Raw genomic sequence first — 22,615 nt, 5'->3', positions numbered from 1 at the left:
CAGCAGAGTATACAGTATTAAATAGACATCACATAGGGAGAATTATGAAAGCAAATCCAAAGATGGGCATGGTGGTGCATGCCTTTAATCTCAGCACTCGCATGCAGAGACGGGCAGATTTCTATAAAGCGGGTTCAGGGAACATGAAACCAGGATGCAGGGAGGAGCTCACAATCTGTTTCCCCAAAGATAGAGAACAGGTGATTTAATGATCTCCAGATAGGCAGGAGGCGGTGGTGGCGCACGTTGGTCCCAGCACTTGGGAGACAGAGACAGGCAGATCTCTGAGTTCCAGGCCAGCCTGGTCTACAGAATGAGTTACAGGACAGCCAGGGCTACACAGAGAAACCCAGGGGCGGGGGAACTTCCTCAGATAGTCTAACAAGAGCCACTCTGAAATGATGCCCTGAAAAGTTTGATGACAACTAATGCTTTTGTAGAGATCTCGTGGAATTTAAAGGTTGTGAAGTCTAGGCTTAAGAGATCGGGACAAGACAGCCATTTGGCTCCCCACTTCACCGGAGAAAAAGGATTTTCTAATGCCACGGTGGATGTGGTTAAAAGTCCACGAGAATAGGAACCATGTTCTACAAATGCCTCCACAGGTTGACATTTCTGTTATAAAGTTAATCGAACTTCCTACGTGATGTCAATGAACACCCACAAGAAGGTTCATCACAGTTAGGAAACGACCTGTTAGAATTCATTCTCTAAACAAAGCACTTTTTTTTTTTTTTTTTTTTTTTTTTTTTTTTTTTTTTTTTGCACCAGACATGTACAGTTAAGAGGTCAAAGCAGGCTTTCTGAAGCAGATGAGGGAGGTCATGCAAACCAACTGTAGGACAGTGGTGGGAAGAGGAATCCTCTCTGCAGGGCAAAGAAAATATCAGGAGAAGCCAGGCACCAGCGACAGTTGGCAGGGGAGAGAGGGCTGGGGATTAGAGGAGGAAAAGGACGCGAAGGCGACCTCACGTGCGGGGCACGAGCCCGCATCAGAGATGCGAAAGAGAATTGGGGCAGGAGGGACTTGGTTCACCGAAGATGCCTCCTTCTCCGCCCTGCGGCAAGGGGGTGTGGTCCCGAGCTCGGGAAGGTGGGGGGGGGGACGGGAGACAGCGGCGCAAGCCGCAGAGTGTCCCCCCAATTATTTCCAGAAGCTTGAAGAGCAGCGGAGCGGGGCAGCCAGCTGGGCTGGGCTGGGCTGGGCGGAGGCGGAGCTTGGGCGCCGATGGGCGTGGCGGGGGCGCGCAGGGCGGCGCGGTCTGAGGGCGGCGCTAGGACCCGCAGGCCGCCCCGCCGGCTCCCGGGAGGTTGATAAAGCGGCGGCGGCGTTTGACGTCAGTGGGGAGTTAATTTTAAATCGGTACAAGATGGCGGAGGGGGACGAGGCAGCGCGAAGGCAGCAGCCGCACCAGGGGCTGAGGCGCCGGCGGCGGACGAGCGACCCGAGCGTCGGCGTGAACCACGTCTCGTCCACCACCTCCCTAGGTACGGGCCGGCGGGGGGCGGAGGCCGCGGGGGCGGCCGGGGAGGCCGGGGAGGCCGCGCGGCGGCTCGGGCTTGGCGGAGCCCCGGGCGCCCGGCGGGGTCGGGGACTCAGCGGCCGGCTGGGGCTTCGGTTCTCCCGCCGCCGCCGCCGCTGCCACCGCGGCCGCCGCCCGCGGGGCCTAAGCCTCCGCCGCGCCCCGCGCTCCGCCGCGCGGCCTGGGAGGCCTCGGCTCGCACAGCTGGCGGCCGAACGGGCGGCCCGGCCCCCTGCCCACCGCCGCTGCCGCCGCCGCCGCCGCGTGGCTGCCGCCGTGTCAACCCCGACCCAAGGGGGCGGCCTCGAGCCGGGGCCGCGGCGCGGGGCCGGCCGGGACTCGCCGAGGTCGGCGGCGGCGGCGGTGGTGGTGGTGGCGGGGTCGGTCACCCCGCGGCGGGCACTCCGCTGCCTTCGGTGCCCCGCGCGGGGCCGGGGAGGGAGGGAAGCGCGGGACGCGCTGGGCCCCGCGGTGGCGGTGGCGGTGGCGGCGGAGGACGCGGGAACCGCTGGCACCTGGCTGCCAGGTCGCCGAGCTCGCCGCACACACCCGATGGGAGCCGCAGTCCGCAAGGCCAGGGCTGTGGCGGCCCCCGGGCTCCTCCGGTTCCCGAGCTCTTGGAAGCGGCCAGACCCATTCGCGGGAGTTGTGCTTGGCCGGGGTTCCAAGTGTTGTTGGCTTAGGTTGTCCAACGAGGGAGGGGGTGGTGGTGGTTAGGAGCCCTGGGGCTGCCAGTCAGTTCGCTTCAGGCTCAAAAGTGTCTGGCGTGAAGTCACCTGATCCCGTCGCGCCCCGGGTTTTGCTGAATGTGAGCTCCTACTGTATGTGTCCGTGGCGCCCCTGCCCCCTCGAAGACGCAGTTGCGCCGGCAGCGCGGTGTTGTGTGCTTGCTCTCCGCTCACAGCGCCCTTATTTTTAGGAGTTGAGCATTTGATCTTTCACCGTGGTGAGACATGAACGCATGCAAGTCCTTACTGAGAATTGTGATGGTGGTTAAAGGCATAAAGTTTTTCTTTTTTTTTCCTAAAGGCGCATAAATTAATAACGCGCACGATTAGATACGTGAGGTCAAGATAAGAGTATAGTAAACATGCTGACGATGAGATTGCTTTCATATTTCCTGTTCCACAATCTGATAGAGGTTTTACTGGGTGACATCTGAAACATTTTGATTAGGTATTAACCACAGACATTTTCTAGAAAACTTTAGGTTACACTTCATCGTGTATGGTACCTCTTGGACATGTGTCAGAGGTGAGGATAGATTAGAATTTTCCTATGAGAAAAAGAAATGTTGTTACCCGTCAACTTCAGACACTTGCCAGAACTGTTTACAGGGGTAGCCCTTGAAAATACTTCCAGAGAGGCTTTTATTTACTTTAGGTGGCTGATGGTTTAGTTATTTGTTCTGGAATGCCGGTGTGTGTGTGTGTGTGTGTGTGTGTGTGTGTGTGTGTGTGTGTGTGTGTGTGTGAGAGAGAGAGAGAGAACAGTTGGAGATGTAGTGTCAAAAATACTTGACTCATTAGGAAAAGCGTACATTTGATTGGGTCATGGTTAAGAGCCTGTTTTCATGCTATTGGACACTGAGAAGAGATGAGACTTGGGACTTTTGATAAATAGTTCTTGCCCAACATTTATGAAATGTTCTTGTCTGCTGCTCGTAGATTTTGGCCTTACCTTTGGTGTCGGTGTGTGGAAGACTTAGCCATTCCTATCACATGACTTCCCAAGACAGCCCCCTGCACCTGCTAATTTTCTTCTGAGTCACCTGTTACTGTATTACAGGCCAAATAAACTTGTTAGGATTTGTGGTGAAGGGAAGAACGAACAGGCGTGAATTCCTGGGAATCCTCTATGTGGATGATGTCGAAACTCTTCCTCTCCTTGTGCTTTTTACAGTAGTAGAGTTGAGGAACAGCGTTTGGAAGTAGTAAAGTTCAGAAAGTGTGTTGGGTGATCCAGCTGTCATCTCTCAGTGGCACAGTCTTGGGAAGATGCTGTGCCTCCAAGAGAAATGTTTGCATCTCTAGAAAACATGTTTCTTGGAAAATTGAGGACCATTTTAGAATTTATTCACCATGAAATATAAACTTGGGGATTTCATAAAGTTAATAGACAATTAAAATAAGATTTTATGTACAAGGAACTTAATATTTTCAAGGTTTCTGGTGTTGATGGTCTCGTATCTCACTTAGGTGAAGACAGGAACCTCTGTTATGTTAAGCACACAGTTAGTAACCAGTGAATTCACATAGCCACTCCTTTGATTTACCATAGTTGGGAAAATATTAAATAGTAAATAAGTGATCATACATTTTAAATTGTGTGCTTGTGTGAACTCACGTTAAAAGAAAACAATCCCAGATCATCCTCCACCCGCCATGTGTTGAAGATCAAACCGAGGGTCTCCCAAATATTAGGACAAGTGCTGTATGTTACAGCCCACCTCCAGAGTGGATTTATGATGCAACACTCAATGAAAAAGTATTCTTGACCCTCAAGTTGATAGGATTCGAGGATTCTGTAGGTGTGATCTGTCTATTTGATAGAGTACTTTTGAAATTCTGTGTAATTCTTTTTATGGGGAAGGGGAGAAGAACCTACTTTACAGTAAAGGGATGTTTATTATAGAGAAATAAGTCAAGAGAGAAAATGAGGTTGTAGCTGTAGGTGGAGTCCACATAGGTATACAGTTTTTCAGGATTTCTTTTTCCTTTTTTAAAAGATTTACTTAAAAAGTTGTGTGTGTATGTGTGTACACATGCACCTGAGGTGTCAGATCTCCTGGAGATGGAGTGGGTGATTATGAGCCACTTTATGTGGGTACTGGAACTGAACATGGGTTTTCTGGAAGAGGAGTATGCTGTCTTCACCACTGAACTGTCTCTCCAGGCTTTCTGTTTTTGGGTGGCTTTATGATAACTTTGGTAGAATTTCTGATTATTCCCCAAAATGACTGTTTTGAAATTGTTAGACCTTTTCCGAGGTCATGCCCTTCTGAAGCTGGTACCTGTGGCTCCCGAGAGTGACAGGAGGGCAACCAGTGTGACGATGCTGGAGTTGAAGACACTTTTTAAACTGTGAGACGTATGTAAGGATTCTTGGTTATGGGAGATCTGTGTGACATGTAAGTGTGAGCAAAGCTTTTTTCAGGCAAGCTCTCAAAGTTAAAAGTCAGAAATGTTGGGCAGAAGTAGAATGACTCCTTTTTTAAAACAAGGAGTTTATAAGGAGTGTTTTCTCTGGGGAAGGTACAGAGAAAGAATTTTCTCACTTCCTCGTCCTTAAATGCAGTGGTATTCTGATATTGTACCATTTGAGGTTTTTAAAGCCCAGGTGTGTTATTTCATAGAAATAGGCATTTTTTTTAACCTTAAGGAAGATAGATGTGACCACAGAATAACGGAACTTGATCCCATAATGAATTTGTTTCTGAAATTTGTCTCATCTTTTTTTTTTTGTCTCTTTTGCCACCAAGAAATGGAACAGTTGAAGGCGTTCTCTATTGTTTTAAAAATGTCTAGTCAGAAAAAACATCAACCTGAGCATTTGATGACAACCAGGTACTGTTTGGTGCTTAACAGCACGTTTTAACCCCCTGCATTTTATTTCTTACTTGGGGAGGGAGTTCAGTCACTATTCCTACCAGAGGGAGAGTGTTGTTTCTCCAGTCACAGAAACTTCTCAGGTACTTACTTGATCCATTCCTTACCACATTTAGAGGAGGAAGGGGTCTTCACTGGATTGTCACGTGCGATTAGAGATAACTGAGTAAGGCTCTGCAGAATCAATGGAGTTTAAAGTGCTGAGAAGGCGTATATAAAGCCATGTACAGGAAAGGTGAAGACAGTTCAGTCAGTGTGCTGGACTGTTCTTGTTTGCTTTTGATGTAGTACTTAAGATTGAACCCTGGTCCTTGGTCACGGAGGCAAGTGTGTGTCATGGAGCTATACTAGTGATACTACCCTAGCTAGACTTGAAATTAAAGGGGGGGGGGAAGGTAGATTTTGTGAAAAGTAGGAAAATCAATGAAGGAAGTAGAGCAGTGCTAGTGTTAGAGACAGAGAGGTCCAAGTGTTCAGAAGTACAAAGCCCAAGTAGCTGTTTGGCTGGGATTTTTCAAGTGATTGTTACATGTCTCTATCTCTGTGTTTGTGTGTGCATACACCAGATGGAATTTTGTAGAAATTAGCGATTTTCACTACTTAATCTGGGATAAATGCCTATGTAGTAGTTGGTCTTATGGACATACAATAGCTTCTAAAAATGACATTAAAGTCATGAAAACTAATTAATTATCTATCACTTTCCCAATGAGATAATATGCACTTTGACCAAGTTGTACATGGTTTTCTGGCTAGTACAAGTAGAATATAGGGAGTTTACTTGCTGTGGAATAATGCTTTTGTACACTGGTTTAATAAAACGCTGATTGGCCAGTAGCGAGGCAGGAAGTATAGGAGGGATAAGCAGACAAGGAGGATTCTGGAAAGAGGAAGGCTGAGTGAGGAGACGCCAGCCCACTGCCCAGGGAGCAGCATGTAATGGCACACAGGTAAAGCCATGGAAAATGTGGCAACATAGATTAACAGAAATGGACTGAGTTTAAGTGTAAGAGCTAGTCAGTAGTAAGCCTGAGCTAATAACCGAGCAGTTTTAGTTAATATAAGCCTCTGTGTGTTTACTTGGGTCTGTGCAGCTGTGGACGGGGTAGGACACAGGAAAACTTCAGCTACATTTCCTTTCTAACTTGAGTTTAATGAAGATTATTTCATAGAACTGTATCTCTGACTGATACTACTGTAACCAGTTAGTGGCTGCCCAGGTAGCCTACTGCCAGAACTCTAGCTGGAGGGATTCGCACATGACTTTAATCGTAGAGAAGGATAGTGATGTAGGGAAGAAGAGTTACTATAAACTGTGTGACTTTGCCAAGGTTTTGAAGCCAGCATCTGTAGTTCTTTAAGCTCCTAACAAGGCTTTTGTGGGAAGCAGATGATAGAGTATGTGTTTGTAACTTTTTAAAACTTATTTGTGAATGTCTTAGTTTGCTTTCTATTGCTGGGTTAAAACACAGATCAAAAGCAGTTAGGGGAGAAAGCGGTTTATCTGGCTTACATCCTGATCACAGTCTGTCATTGAGGGATGCCAAGGCGGGAACTCCAGCAGAGGCCCTAGAGGAACTCTGTCTACTGCCTTGTTCTCCATGGCCTGCTCAGCCTGGTTTTTATACCACCCAGGACCACTGTTTAGGAATGGTACCACCTTCAGTGGGCCGGGCCTTCCCACATGAGTCATTAATCAAGAAAATGCCACACAGACGTGCCTATAGGCTATATGGTGGAGACATTTTCTCAATTGAAGTCCCTTCTTCCCAGATGACTCGAGCTTGTGTCATGGTGACAGAGTAGTAGCACTGTACATGTGCACACATGCTTACTGGCCGTGCAGAGGGTTGCTTCTCTCCTACCATGTGGGGTCTCAGGATCGAACTCCAGGTCTTCAGGCTTGGTGGCCAGCACCCTTTATCAAGGTCTCCTCCCACTTGTGGGTTTATTAGGCTCTGAAGATGGGTGGGTCTTAGATAGCGAAGTATTAGACTTACACCTTGATAGGCAGAGTGTTGATTAATTCTTTTACAAAATAATTTAAGCACTTAAAATTGATAGTGTTCTTGAAATTCTTTATTTCTAAGAAATTTCAATCTAAAAGAGGCTTAAAATTATTTAAAAGCAACTGGAGGCTACTGGAAAATCCAATGGTGTTGAACATGTTTAATAACAAAGGAATATGGGTTATTTTTCTGGAATTAAGTGGGACAAAGAATTGCCTCAAATGACTAAATAGTTTTTGGAGAAACTTAGGAGCCAAAAAGTGGCTCAGGAACCCTGGAGCGCTCCTCTTCTCCCTTGTTTTTGAGCAGGTGTATTTACTTACCATGGAGAACCCTGACATGGATCCTAAAATTGTCTAAGAAGGAGCAAAAAGAGAGAGTAGAGTGGGAAACTGACTTTTTGGTTTTGTTTTGTTTTTTGAGGTAGGGTTTCTCTGTGTAGCCATTGACTGTCCTTGAACTCACTCTGTAGACCAGGCTGGCCTCAAACTTGGAGATCCGCCTGCCTCTGCCCTCTGTGCTGGGACTAAAGGCAGGTGTGTCACAACATCCGGCTAAAGGGAAGCTGATTTTTTAAATCCTTTGTTTTTTTTCAGATTAGTTACATTTTATCTAGTTTGAAGGATAGTTACTTGTTTGGGGGGGGGCATTCTTTTCTTTTTATAACCAATTTCATACTAGACATTTTGCCTGTATCGAGACAAAACTGAGTTTTGAATATGTTCTGTTTTTGATCTGCTGCTGTAATAGTCTGAGAGAGAGAGACAGACAGACAGATACACACACACACATACACACACACACACACACACACACACACACACACACACAGAATGTGATCTTGAGCAAAATAAAATTCTGTGTCTTAAATTTCTTTTTCTTGAGATTTGTCATGATAACTCTGTTCTGAGTTTAAGCCCAAGTCTGTCTGTCTGTCTCTTTTTCTGTCTATCTACGTGTATGTGCACGTGTGCCAAACAGGGAACTTAATTGTCTAAATCAAGGAAGCCTTTTCTGTGTTTCTTTCTTTTTTTTTTTTTTTTAATTCTTCCTGACTTGTGTTATAAAAACTTTGTAGACTTTGTACAAGTAGTAGTTTTGGAAGTGGAAGTGATGTATCCTGTCACTTAATAAAGGCTGTTATGAAAACACAGTGCCCCTTATAAACATGGAACAGTTTTAGTGTTAACTCAGTGTCTAGTGCATTGATGACGAGCTCTAATATGTGTCTTTGCCCGTTCTTATTGTCCCCTTGCGTTGGGCTTCTCACCGTAGGCCAAGCTCTTCTGATTGCCTTCTGTCTGATCTCTGGTTTTAGACTCCTTTACAGTTCCTACTCACTGATCACTTTCAGTTGATCTCAGCAGAGCTTTGGTCTTGTCAGTCCTCTGCTCCAGATTTTTTGTGGCTGTCCTTAGGGATAATGCTCTGTATTCTTAGCCTCCGGTTTTAAGGTTAGCCTTCATTTGCCCTCTCTAGGGACAGAGAGATGTCCTCATCTCTAGAATGTCTTCATTGACAACCTGATTTTTTTTGACTTTCTTTTTATTCAACGTGTCTTTCACATCATGCATCTTGATCCCATTCATTTCCCCATCCTTTCATATCTGCCCTCTGCCCCTGTAAACCCCTCCCCCCCCAATAAAACACAATTTAAGAGAGAGAGAGAAAAAAAAAAGGAAAAATGTAAAGATCTGGTCCTGGAAGCTGCAGTGTGACACGGGACAGTGAGTCCCGCAGTAAACCCCTTTGTCCTTGTGTCTTGCAAGTATTCCTTGCAAAGAGTCACTGGTCTGCTTCAAGGCCTCTGGTTTCTGCTACTCCATGGATGCTCGGCCCTCACTGGAACTCCTCTTGGATATCCTGTTGTTGCCCTGTGTTGTGGAGATCCTATGACTTTGGATCTGTGGGTCAGGGCCCTTCACGTGCTCCAGCAGATCATAGATGAGGTGGATGACAACCTGATTTTAAATAATTTGAAATAGCGCTGTTGCCAGGTCCAGGAGCTTAAGTCTAGTTTTAAATCCCAAATGCATCTAATACTTGTTGTTTAAAGAGCTGGTCACTACTTCATGGCAGTCTTTGGAAAAAAAATTTTTTTCATCCACACATAATCTGTTTTACATTTTTCCTCATCTAGTGCCATAAATGCATAAAAGGATTTTATGCCATAGTGTTCTTTAAGTGGGAACAGCAAAAAAATGGTATGGCATCAGTGCTGGTTGCTATGGAAACAGGGTAGATTTCAAATGGAAGATAATATGTGGATCTTATAGGAAAAACAACTCATTGTTTCCTGGTTTAAGTATAATGAAAAAGGATATAAACTATATTATATACTCTACAAAGCATTTTTAAGGCCTTTAAAGTAGTGTATTCTTGACTAGCGAGCAGTACTAATGGGGGGAAAGTATATGACAATTGACATGTTCATCTTTTTCTGGAGTTTGACAACACCACCCCAACCCACCCCTCCTGGTTTACATTATAGTTCTAGTTTTCTAGAGAAAAATTTAGCTTTGTAAATTCCTACTGGAATTTTTTTTTTTTAAAGGGGCAAATAATGAGTTGAAATGCTTTCCAGTGCCTGCTTGGCTCATAGCTGCTTTTCTCCTTCAATAAAGCATTTAGTTGGGAGTTCAGGTTTGTTTTTGTCAGTGGTCCTGTCCCAGACTGCATTGGTCTGGGAGGCAAGTCCCAGCACTCCCATAAAGGCTCACGAAGTGACTGATCACTCTGGAGCAGTGGTTTCCAGACCCGGCTGTCCGAGTTACCATTTTAAAGTACTCTATCTTCTTTTGAAGTAGAGGCTGTTTTAGTTTTGTCTCTTGTGCTCCTCATAGACTCGATAGTGTGACTTTGGTTGACTAAGAGCATCTGCAGTCTCCAGGAAGAATGGAGCTTATAGCACAGCCTGAAAATGTCCCCCTTCTTTGAACACTTTGTTTGAACATTATTAGAGATAGCTGAAATAAATAAATGCATGGCATTTATATACTGAACTCCAGTAAAATATTGTGACCTTTGTTCTCGGTATGTTTTTAGGATTATCAGTTTAGGCATCTGTCTTGAAATCAATTACAAACTCAATTTTTCAACCTCCACCTTAGATTTAAGGAGTCAGAATATGCATTTTTAACAAGATCCTTAGATTTGTATTAAAACTTAGAGAATGGAGCTGGAGAGATGGCTGAGCAGTTAAGAGCACTGGCTGCTCTTTCTGAGGTCCTGAGTTCAATTCCCAGCACTTCCATGGTGATTTACAGCCATCTACAATGGAATCTGATGCCCTCTTCTGGCATGCAGGTGTATATGCAGATAGAGCACAGTATATGTAAAATAAATCTTAAAAAAAAAAAAGAGAAATAAAAATTATATATAAACTTTGAGAATGACTGCTGTAGAAGACCCAAGTCATGGTCTAGTTTCCTGCCTACAACATTAGTCATGTAGCTTTAGAATAAGTGAATTGGACTACACAGTCTATAAAGTTCTTGGCATTTAAGTGTTGAGGCTAGTTTTTAAGCTCATGCATTAGTATTTCAATGTATGTATGACCTGTATGCCCTATCATCTAGGGAGTATATGTGTAGTTTATTGATGTTTATGACACTCCTAGAAGTAGGAAATGTTCTCTCCTAATAAAAAAGACTCAAAGAATTCTTAAAGAAATAAGTAATTAATAAGAATATTTAATAGAATTAAATAACTATTTTTAAAAAATTTTTAAATTTTCTTTGCAAGAGATTTCTTTTTCACCACCAGAAACTTCAAAATTATGTTTTCAAGATCCTCTAATTAGTTCGTAAGGAAATAATTTTAAATTGAGGGGTCTTAGAATTGATGGACAGCTCCAGTTTTAAAACACTTATTGTGTGTGTCTGTCTCTGGGTCTGTGTGTAGGTAGGTGTATGTGAGTGCAGGTACCTGGGAAGGCTGGGAGGCCTTGTACCCTGTTACTGGTGGGGTTATTGGTGGGGTTGTGAGCTGCTTGCCGTGGGTACCTAGTCAACCCAGGTCTCTCCAAGAGCAGTTGGTGCTTGTAAGCTCTGAGCCTTTTCTCCAGCTCCAGGTTTTAAGCAGATTGGTATCATTTTCTGAAGTTGCCATAGAAGTGGACAATACTGATTAGAATGTTTTTGTTCTGCAGAGTGATTTTTAAATTGGTAGTGCTGATTCTATTAAACAAAAATGCTAAGAGAAATTAGACAGAATCTGATTTAAAAAATATGCCTTGCTGAGATAATATACATAAAATCCCCTGATTTGGTAGTATATTTGGATGAGTTTTGACAAATGTATAATTTATAACCTGAAATCATGATGCAGAACAATACTTCAGAAGTTTTTTTTTTTAAAGTCACTTTGTAGTCAGTACTTTAATTCTCACTATCATTATATAACTATTATATAATGACATATCTATGAATCATTATTATGCAGTTAGTATGTTTATTCCCAGCTCCTGGTAAGTACTAATCTTTCTGTGATTGTGGTTTTGCTTAATTCAAGACTTTTATAAAATTAAATCATATAATACAATAATGTATATGTGGTATCTTTCTCTTAGCATACAAAATATTGTTTAGGCTTACCTGTGTTTTTATGTATGTATGTATATACATATATGTGTAGATGTATGTATATGATCCAGTTCTCCCATTGCCAAGTAGCAGTTTGTTTTATGGATTTAACACAGCTTATTTACTTTCTAGTATATGAACAAACATTTGGGTTATTTCCAGATTTTGGATATTATGAATAAATCTGCCATGAACATTTGTGTTTAAGTCTTTGATTGTCATATGGTCTCACTTCTCTAGCTACCTGGGTTTGATTGCCAGCGGGTGTTTAGTTGTATACAAGGTATTGCTGTTGGTGTGCTAATGCTAGCTGTTCTGCTGTAGTATTTTGTGGCATGTTTATAGTTCTCTGACACCTAACAGCATTGTGTGTCTTTTCCCGTGCCAGTTTAGTATTTGTGTATCTTCTTTGAATTGTGTGATAGAAATTTCTTGTATATTTAAAAATAGTTCTTATTTAAGTAAAAGTTCTATGTATTCTGAGTATTAGATTCTGTTGTCTATTTAGGGATATTGATTTATATGTTTGTTTTCCATCATTGTCTTTGTCTGGTTGTGATATCAGTAATAGTTTTGGCTTCATAAAGTGTATTGGAAAGACTTTCTTTTCCTTTCCTCCTAGAAGAGTCTATAGAATTGGTTTTCTCTTTTTGTTATATGTTTGGCATAATTAACTAGTGAAGCCATCTGTACCTAGTTTTTCTCTGAAGGCATTCAGGGATTTGATTCGAAAGCTGATTCTTTTTAGTCTTTCAGATTGTGAGCACCTTCTTTTAGTCAGCCAACTGTTAGTGAATTTCATTTTTCTTTCCTTTTCAAAAAGGATCTTTTATTTTATGTGTATGGGTGTTTTGTCTGCATGTGCCCGTGCACCACTTTTGTGCCTGATGTCTGTGGAAGCCAGAAGAGGTGTCAGATCACCTGGAACTGGAGTTCCAGATGGTTGGGAGCCACCTGGTTGTGACTCTGACCTGGCTCCTCTGGAAGAGCAGCCAGTGTTGAGACCTGCAAGCCATCTCTAGCCCCTCAACTAACAGTTAACAGGCTTAAGTCAGACTGTTAGTCCTGTAAATGTTTTGTTTTTACTTGGGATTCTTTTAGGAATTCCATTTTGTTCTGTGTTATATGTCACTTAATTTTGAAAATAAGTGATTGGAAAATTATGCAGCAGGCATTAAAAACAAAGCATTGAATGATTATGTTTTTAGTACTAACACAGCTTCTTTTTTTTTTTTTTTTTTTTTTTTTGGTTTTCCGAGACAGGGTTTCTCTTGTGTAGCTTTGCGCCTTTCCTGGATCTCACTTGGTAGCCCAGGCTGGCCTCGAACTCACAGAGATCCGCCTGCCTCTGCCTCCCGAGTGCTGGGATTAAAGGCGTGCGCCACCACCGCCCGGCTCTAACACAGCTTCTTAAAGGAATTTTCTCAACTAAATTGGCTAAATTGAGGTGTCATACATCCTCTTTTAAAGCTCTTCTAGGAATAGAATAAAATAAGCTTAGGAGATACCCTTTCTTGGCCGATTTTAGCAACTTGGGAGCACTACATTAGTCCAAAAATTTTAGGATTATTTATTTTATTTTAATTTATTATTTTTCTTGTTAATGGTCTAAAACTTTGTAATAAATATCAGAGAACAAACATTTTCCTTTAACTGTTTGATTTCCCTTTCTGTTTGTTTTTCGCGACAGGGTTTCTCTGTAACAGCTCTGGCCATCCTAGAACTTGCTTTGTAGACCAGGCTTGCCCTCCACCCCCCCTTTTGAAGGTACTTTATTGATGAATTCCTTTTAGTGAGAGTTAGTAATTCAGATGCGTTTTCTTTGGAACCACTCGTTGTTCTCTTTTTCTTGGTGCTGTAGTTTACTTAGCAGAATGCATTCACTTCATAAGAAATTCTTACCTTGTTGATGATACTCTCCAGTAGTAATTCCCTTTTAACCTCTAGGTAACGTCCTGGGAAACTCGGCAGTGTGTCTTTAATGGCACTTGTTAATCGTTTGTTTCTCTCAGTCTCTCTTACTCTGCACTACACTTACTCCTTTGAGAGCTTGCTTCCCAGTATTTCAGCGGTCTATAGATTGCAGATTAACTATGTCTGGAAGACTGTTGCTTTGGTTCTGTTTTTGGTTTTCTTGCACTTGCTGGTAGGCATCCTGTCATGTTTCCCACATCATTAATCAGCTTGTCAGTTTGAGCAGAAATGCCTGGTGGTTGCACTGACCTGGCGATCCACTCCTTCAGCTGGGTCGTCTTGTTCTTCACAGCTGTGCTTTGCTGATGTGATTGGCCCAGGTTGGGAGGTAGATAACGTATGCGCTTTCATTTCTTGTTTTTCAAAGTTTAAAATAGCATTGTACATTTCCAGAGTGAGAATTGGTTTACTTTTAAACAGTTTGACATTTGATGATATGCCTTTTTTAAAAACGGAGATAACAAAGTAAAAAAAAATTCAAAATTTGAAGAAAATTTGTGCAAAGAAAGCAGCAGTATATATTTGGGCTAAGCACAGTTTCAGGATTTTAAAACTGTTAGTGATTTTTAGTTTGGTGTTATAGTGTTTAGACTGAATACTGAGTTTGAAAGGCTCTGTAAACAAATGAAGTGATATTCACTGTCACTCTTTTTAAAATTAGTTTTTAACTCTGTTCTCCTTTTGGGACTCTTGGCTACATGTTGGATGTTGTGCCACACTTCTCTGAGACTTCATGTGTCCTGATTCATTCTTTTTACTCTTGCTGCTCAGATTAGAGAGTGACCTTGATGTTTTCAGACTCTTTGCTGCTTCCCGTCTCCTTGTGTCTATTCAGTGAATATTTTATCTATTATATTATTTAGTTCTAGATTTTTCTGTTATTTCTGTTGGTGTGTTTATGTGTGCTCGTGTGTGTGTGTGTGTGTGTGTGTGTGTGTGTGTGTGTGTGTGTGCTCACATGTGTACAAGAGCATGTCCGAACACACAGAGATCGGTGGGTGATGTCTTTCTTAGTTGCCGTTTGCCTTACTTTTGAGATAGGGTCTCTTACTGAACCTGGAGTTCACCAGCTCATCTGGCTGGCTGGAATCTTGCTGGGATTGCAGCTGTGTGCCTGGCGTTCTCTGTGGGTGCCAGAGATCCAGACTCACTTCCTGATGCTTGTGTGGCAAGCATTTTGTGTTTACACTAATTTTTTTTGTGTGTGTCTGGGTGTGTAGGTGTATGCACATGTGTGTTTGGAGGCCAGAGATTGATGTTGAGTTTTTCCTCAATTTCTTCTTCACCTTATTTTTTGAGACAGGATCTCTCACTGATCGTATTATATTATGCATTATAGAGTCTGGATTTTTACTCAGTTTTTGTTGTGATAAATTAAAATTAGCCTCTCTGATACTTTATGACCATTCAGAATTAATAACTTAGGGTTCACCCTTGGGATTGTATATTCAAAAAACTGAGAAGGATCCTTCTTATTGTTTGTACTAAATTTCCTTTGTATGTGTTATGTGTGGGCATGCATGTGTGAACCTGGAACTCACTGATTGACTAGCCAGCTGGCCAGAAAGCCCCAGGATCCTGCTAGTTCCCGCTCCTCAGGCGAGGGTTTCAGGTGTGTGCCATGTTCTGGGCCTCTTTCACATTGGTGCAGTGGATCTGAGCTCTGCTCCTAGTTCTTGAAAAGCATTTGACTAACTGATTCTCCAGCCCCTGTACTATATTTCAAAACTGCCTCTCACAGATCACTTCCAGTCCTCGTTTTTAGGGCTTTGTTTGGACTTGTCTTAGATAGGATCTTATTTGAGGACAAGGTTCTTAATTCTGATTGGGGCTTTACTGTGTTTCAGCCTGAGGTTTGATGTGTAAGATCTTTCCAGTCTGTCGTCTCAGCTGGAACTCCAAAGGGCCTGCTTTTCGGTGCAGGCCTCAGGTGAGCCTTATCTAGTGACGTGTTCCTGCACCGGTGAGGTTTGTTGCTCTTGCCCAAAGGCTCTGGTTGCTGGCTGCTTTCTCTAGTGCTCCGCCTCACAGATTCCTAGTGCTTTAGTGTTTGTGAACTCAGATTTGCCTGTGCTCACTTCTTCACACTGTAGTTAGGAAACTACAACTTCCTACCTAAGGGATCGGAAATGAGCATAGTGTTCACTTTATGAGTGTCTTTGTTAGGGATTGCTGTTTGTGGCAGAGTACCTGTCTACACCGTTTACTTGTGGTGACTCCTTATGCGCCCAGTTACATAGATTTGAAAAAGCAGAGCAAAGGGGGCTGGGGAGACGGCTCAGCGGTTAAGAGAGAGCATTGGCTGTTCTTCCAGAGGACCTGGGTTCAATTCCCAGCACCCACATGGCAGCTCACAGCTGTCTGTAACTCTGCCTCCAGGGGATCCAATACCTTCATACAGATGTACATGCAGGCAAAATTTACCAGTGCACAGAAAATAAAAATAATCATTAAAAAAATCAGAGCAGAAGCAAACAAAGCAAAAGAAGAATTGGGGTGCTCCCTACTACTGTATCTGCTTTTTCTTCACTTAGTCTTATGCTGATTTACGAATCATCCTTGGGGGTTGGGGAGAAGTTCAGCAGTTAAGGGCTAATCCTCTGTTCTTGCAAAGGATCTGAGTTCAGTTCCCAGCACCTACTTCATGCCTCCCAGAATACCAATAACTCAGCTCCAGGGGATGTAACACCTCTGACCTCTGCAAGACACTTGTACTCACATGCACATACCCACACACTACTAACGCACAGTACACACACACACACACACACACACACACACACACACACACACACACACAGATAACAATAGATCTTAAAAACCATTTTTAATTTTTAATAGTTCATATGTATTTTAAGCTGCCTAGTATGTCAGTTATGGCTAAAAGTTGGCCATTTTCAGTTTTTAGATACTTAGTATTAATTTTTCACTACTAGACATAAAACTGGAAAACAAACTTGTACACATTTGTTAACACTTTTGTTCCTTCATAACAAGTTCCTAGAAATAAGGATACTGTGGTATAATCTCTTGAAGGCTTTAAAAACATTCGCTGAACGAGCTCTTGAATCCGTAGGTGGTATCCTTATTTGAACATGGAATGTAAGTGTAAAGGTCTAAGGACCAGTCTTTTTTTTTAATATTTATTTATTCATGTATTTTATGTATATAAGTGGCCTGTCTTCAAGCACACCAGAAGAGGGAATCAGATCCCATTACAGATAGCTGTAAGCCACTATGTGGGTGCTGGGAATTGAACTCAGGACCTCTGGAAGAGCAGCCAGTGCTCTTAACCGCTGAGCCATCTCCCCAGCCCCTAAGGACCAGTCTTTAAAGCACTGGCAGATAACTAATGTTTTAAACGAACTAAGCAGACTTAACCTTACTTACGATAAATGCTGTTTTAAGTTTGTGTTTGAAATTTGAATGATCTAAAAGATACTTCCATTGTCTCTGAAAAAAGTACTCTGTGCTCTTTCTGTAATTTAGGTTTGGGTTGGTATAATATAGCTAGCACTAGCATTTTATTGTAATACAGATTGGAAGCATTTTTATTGCCATATAATTAAACTTACAGTTTGGTGCTAGAGTGAGGTCATCTCTGAACTAATACATTTTGCTATTGGAATCCATGGTGACTATATGTATTTGGTAGACTTAAGATAAAGTATGTAAAGAGGTAAAAAGGTAGATATCTTTTAAAGTATATTTTATTTCTTATAGCAATTTTAAGTTCAAGCAAAACTGAGTAGAAAAATACAATTTCTAAATGCTCCCTCCTCATTACCAACTTCCTGTGTTAGAGTAGTTCATTTATATTACATTAACCTCTGATGTATTATTATCCAAAATGGATAGGCCACACTAGAACCCACTCTTAGAGCTGTATATTCTGTTTTTTTAGTGTTAATTAATTTGTAAATATGTCATGAGTGTATTCACAATTATATCATTTCACTGCCCTAAAACATACCTCTGCTCTGCCTGTTCCTTTCCTTGCTCTGAATCTCTGGCAACTATGGTGTTTTTTTTTTTTTTTTTTTAAATTTAAATAAGACAGGTGGGGTGTGTGTGTGTGTGTGTGTGTGTGTGTGTGTGTGTGTGTGTACGTGTACACACATATACGTGTACACTTGTTCCAGGAATCAATCGCAGGTGTCAATCGACCTTACTTTTTGAGAGGATTCTCACTGGCCTGGGGCTTGCCCATTCAGCATGGTTGGCTGTTCAGTAGACCTCAGGGACCTGCCCAGCTCCACCTCCGCAGAGCTGTGGTTGCCATAAGCAACCACTCTCTACTCCCTGCTCTTTAGCAGAGGTTCTGGCAGTAAAACTCAGGTTCTCATGCTTTAGTGACTGAAATGTCCTCTCTAGCCGGGACAGGTTTCTTTGTAGGTCTTGTGGTGAATAGACTAGTAGGTGCATTTAGTGTTCGGCTGTGGAGAGAGATTGAGAAACAGGTCGCCATTTGTAGACGTTTTTAGCTTTGACTTTGCAAGTCCCACTTAGGAGCTGAAGAGGAGAACTGACTCAGGACTGAGCAGTCATGGAGAATACTGGTGGACTGAAATATCCCCTATTCTCAGTATTTTGGCATAGAAGAACGATAATATGTTTTATACACAGGATTTAATTTCCATTTTAAAATCTTAGAGTAATACTGAATTGAAAAAGAGATGATGATGATGATGATGCAATTTACCCGCTACTCAGTATGATTTGTTTCTCCCTTAAAGTTGGACTAAATGCACACAAAGTATTTCCAGCAAATACTAATAAAAACAAATGAATAAAAGAAAGTTTATTTATAAACTTTACTAAAATACTTGTACAGGTTAACAACAGAAAGTTTTTTTGCTGGTAGAACTATAATAATTTTTATTGTAATTTTGGAGTAAGTGTGCTTTCCTCCAGTCTGGTTTTCACTTATTTATGAAATACATAAGGGTACATATAAGATGCCTAGTAATAGTAATGTATTTAAGTTTTACTAAGTATAAAATTTATTAAATATTAAACACCGGGCATTTAGAAAATTGTGTGTGTGTGTGTGTGTGTGTGTGTGTGTGAGAGAGAGAGAGAGAGAGAGAGAGAGAGAGAGAGAGAGAGAGAGAGAGAGAGAGAGAGAGAGAACCTGACCTTACACAATTACCTTTACTTGCTTGTGGATGTCTGAAGAACTTGAGGGAAGTTGGCTTGCACTTGGGTCTGTGGGTTCCTGGGATGAAACTCAGGTTGTCAGGCTTGTTGTGCTTTTACTCACTGAGCTACCTCCCTGGCCTCAAATCTGGTGTTAAATACTCTCTAGGTGTTAGAGACAGCTAGTCATCAGGATGATTGGTGATGCACACATTCCCTGGAGGGAGGTACACATGAAAATGTTATTGTAGCTGCTGAAAAGAACTATGTGGGGAAAGCCTATTGCAGAGGGACTAGGAAGGAGTCTGTAATCTGGAATGAGTGAGTGGTCCAGAGACCACACTAAGGAGGTAACTGTTGAACTGACACTTAGGAGGAGATGTGATGCTGTGTACCTTTCTAAGGCCAGAACATTCTATACAGAGGGAACTTCTGTACAGGAAAAGGTTCTAAGGTGGGAAACAGGTCTGTTTGCTGAAGGGACACCAGGAAGGCCAGATGGCCTGGGTCTTTGGGGATGGACAGGATTATTTCAGGATGGATGAGAGGGGAGGCAGAGGCTTGATCTCAGGACTCTGACGGCCATGGCAAGGAAACTAAGAATTTTCTTTTTTATCGTTTTATGTATTCTTCGATTAAAGTGCAGTGAGAGTTTTGTCAGTATTTAAGCTGTTTAGGAGGGGATACTTATATAAGTATTCAAATGATAAATTAAAATGAACAGAGTATAGGAACATTAAACTTGATAAGGGGTCTTAGGTGATTTTTTCTTCTTGGAAAATGACCTTTAAGCTGAAACTTAGGGACTATGAATTGATTAGGGGTTAACATGGGGGAAGTGTGCGATAGACACTCCATGCAGAAGAGTATCATGAGTCTAGGAAGACCTTACCAATGTGAAGACTGAAGGAAGCCTGGCTTGGTTTACAGAGGGGAGTTCACCAAATGACAGTCAAAGAGATGGGCTGTGAGGACAGTTGTAAGACAGATTTTAGTGAGAGTACTGAGCTGATGTAGAGATGTATTTAGTTGTCTCTTGGAGCTTGGGCTAGTTTTGGGGAGGGGAGCAAGTGTGTTAATGAACACCAATATGATATAAAGGAGATAAAAGATAGTGGGAGGAACAGGTATGATTAAAGGCAAAGGCCATATGTTAAGGGTGGCCCCAGATTTGTGCCTTAGCAACAAGAATGTGGTGATGTTAGTCTATAGATAGCCACTGGTTGAGTGAAGTCCCAGTAGTGTTTGGCATTTCAAAGTAAAAGTTCCTGTGGGAATATTTTAAACTACTTTGACCTTAGTAGCAACACCCATAGTCTTACTGTGTACCACACTACTTAAACTCATTTAATACTGATGACAGCCTTATGAGGTAGACATGTGATTGCCATTTACAGATGAGAGTACATAGGCACCGGGAAGCTCTCACTTTGATATGCCAATTTCCCTTTCTCCTGCTGGTGTTAACCTCTGATTAAGCTTGGAAACTTAATCACACACTTTGCATACTGTTTTATCACTTATCTCGTCTTTCCTAATGATTTCTTAACATGGGATTTTTAAATGTCTGTACTTGTCCTGCAATGCTAACTTTTGTGAATTCAAATATTCTAATGAACCGCAGCCAAATGTTATTGAAAAAGGAAATGATAATGTTCTCTTTAATTAAATGTTGATTACTTTTACTTTCAAAAATTCTTTGGACTTGCTTGTTCTCTGTAGTGCATTATCACCACTCAAAGCACATTTTGAAATAATGTTGATTTGGCTGTACAGTGTTAAAGGTGCCTTTTGGTATGGCTGGCTGGGAGGCAAATCAGATAAGCTGAATATTTCCTCCTGTAAAAAGTCCTTAGTGTAGATAGAAGTGCCGATCTGTGGATGGTGTTTATGTGGACAATGTGTTGTTTCCTTATGACTAATAATGTTCTTCTAAGTGGGCGGGCCCTTCTCTCGAGAAGAAAGAACACAGTAGATATCAGAGGTCTCCTTAGAGTGGAAATTGACACTTAGTGGACAGGCTCAAGGGAGTGTGACTTACAATTTTTGATGTAATAGGGTCTCCACTGTTAACCTAATTGCTACATGGGATCAAGAGGTTAGTAGAGAAACTGAGCAAGGTACATACCAAAAGTTACTAAGATACTTTCAGTTTTTTAAAGAACAGAAAACTAAACTTTGAGCAGTTGTCTTCCATTTACATTTTCTGTAGTTAATTTTTCCATCATTATTCAATAAAGCTCTTTCTGCAAAAGTTACCTTATCATGGTTTGTGGTAGTGACCGAAGGAATGGGCTGGTTGTTTATAGACGTTGTGGCTGTGGTGTTTGAGAAAAAGCCCCAGTGGACAATGGCACCTGCCTGACCTCCCAGTGACTCTCTTTTTCCACTAAAACAGTCCTGTGTACTTTGCTTTGGCAAGGGAGCTGATGTGAGTCTTGCTTGGAAAATTTGGGACTTCTTAGCTTTATTGGGTCGTATTTGGACACTCCCTAGAGCCCTAACTTGACTTTTCCAATTCCAGAATGAAAATCTATAGGCTATCTGCTTTATCTTTGTGCTGTGGAGTCATTTTAGGTGATGACTGCGGGGAGAGCTGGACTGTGAAGTGTCTGTGCCTAGCTGCAGTGTTCCTAAAGTCTGAAAGTGTTTGCAGAGTCCCGCAGTGCTGGAGAGCAGCTGTTGCTCACAGTTAGTGGGTCGGTGCCTTTAACTGAGCTAGAGGACCTAGCGTTGGGCCTTCTCCATCTCTCTCTGTATAAAATGGGAAATCTGACTGATAGTGTTTGCTCTATTCTAGAAGGATTGAAAAATCCTTTTTTTTATAAGTATTCTCAAATGTTCTTCAGAGAGAGTATTTCCAACTTTGCTTTAGGTGAGGTCCTTAAGGAAGAGTTGGTAATGTAGGGGTTAAAGTAACCTGTCTCTCTTTTTAAATTCTAGGTGAGGATTTTGAAGATGATGACCTAGGAAATTCAGATGAGGTTATGAAGAAACCATGCCCCGTGCAGATTGTTCTTGCTCATGAAGATGACCATAACTTTGAGCTTGATGAAGAGGCCTTGGAGCAGATCCTGCTACAGGAGCACATACGGGATCTTAACATAGTCGTGGTGTCTGTGGCAGGAGCTTTTCGGAAAGGGAAATCATTTCTCCTGGACTTTATGCTTAGATATATGTATAACAAGGTGAATAGTGTCTTTTAAATTGACCCCAACTAATACAGAAAATTGCCAACCAACTTAAAAAAAAAAGACAGAAGCCAAAATTATATTTTTAATTTCTAGCTATGTCCCAAGTATCTGAGTATACCCTGAAAGACCACTGAGGTATTGTGTACCCCGCTTTTGCTATTTCTTTACACATTTTCCTTTTTGTCCACGTACAGTGGATGAAGTACACACGTAGAGAGAGACCTTTGTAAAAGTACATCTGCATTCCTCACATAATTACTTGTAGTGATAGAATCCAGTTCTTCAGAGTGCTTTCCACGTTGTCTGAGCCTCATCTCTTCCTGTAAGTCAGTAAACTAGAATACTGGAGTTTTTTGTGTTTTGTTTTGGAGAGTATGCTATGCTCTTTCTTGAATGTTGCCGTATTTGTGGCTGATCTTTTCATCAGAGGCTTTCCTATACTTCTGAGGCCATGATGTACCCTTCCCTACTTTCATGGTTCTGCTATTTTAATAATGCTTTTGAGTTGTTTGGGGTTTTTAGCTAGTTTACTCTCTCTTAGGAAAGGCCTTTTTTTTTTTTTTTTTCCCTACTAAAAATGTTTTG

At 42.0% G+C, this 22,615-nt stretch overlaps 1 protein-coding gene across 5 annotated transcripts in view; it reads left to right on the top strand.

Moving 5' to 3' along the window:
- The first annotated feature begins 1,255 nt into the window (after positions 1-1,255).
- Positions 1,256-22,615, top strand: part of Atl2 (atlastin GTPase 2) — a 48,315-nt gene continuing 26,955 nt past the window's right edge. The window contains exons 1-3 of one of the 5 annotated variants that reach the window (XM_076558923.1): positions 1,780-1,870; positions 5,005-5,089; positions 21,780-22,024. In XM_076558923.1, the coding sequence (XP_076415038.1) occupies positions 21,824-22,024 (201 nt within the window). In that variant the 5' untranslated portion in view covers positions 1,780-1,870; positions 5,005-5,089; positions 21,780-21,823. Of the gene's footprint in view, positions 1,489-1,779; positions 1,871-4,137; positions 5,090-21,779; positions 22,025-22,615 lie in introns of those variants that run through there. The other 4 variants (XM_006988345.4, XM_006988344.4, XM_076558922.1 and 1 more) reach the window with 4 other exon arrangements.

Source organism: Peromyscus maniculatus, chromosome 22 (assembly GCF_049852395.1).
Source record: "Peromyscus maniculatus bairdii isolate BWxNUB_F1_BW_parent chromosome 22, HU_Pman_BW_mat_3.1, whole genome shotgun sequence".
Classification (NCBI taxonomy): domain Eukaryota; kingdom Metazoa; phylum Chordata; class Mammalia; order Rodentia; family Cricetidae; genus Peromyscus; species Peromyscus maniculatus.
Note: the sequence above shows the minus strand (reverse complement) of the source record. Positions and strands in the feature narration are given on the sequence as shown.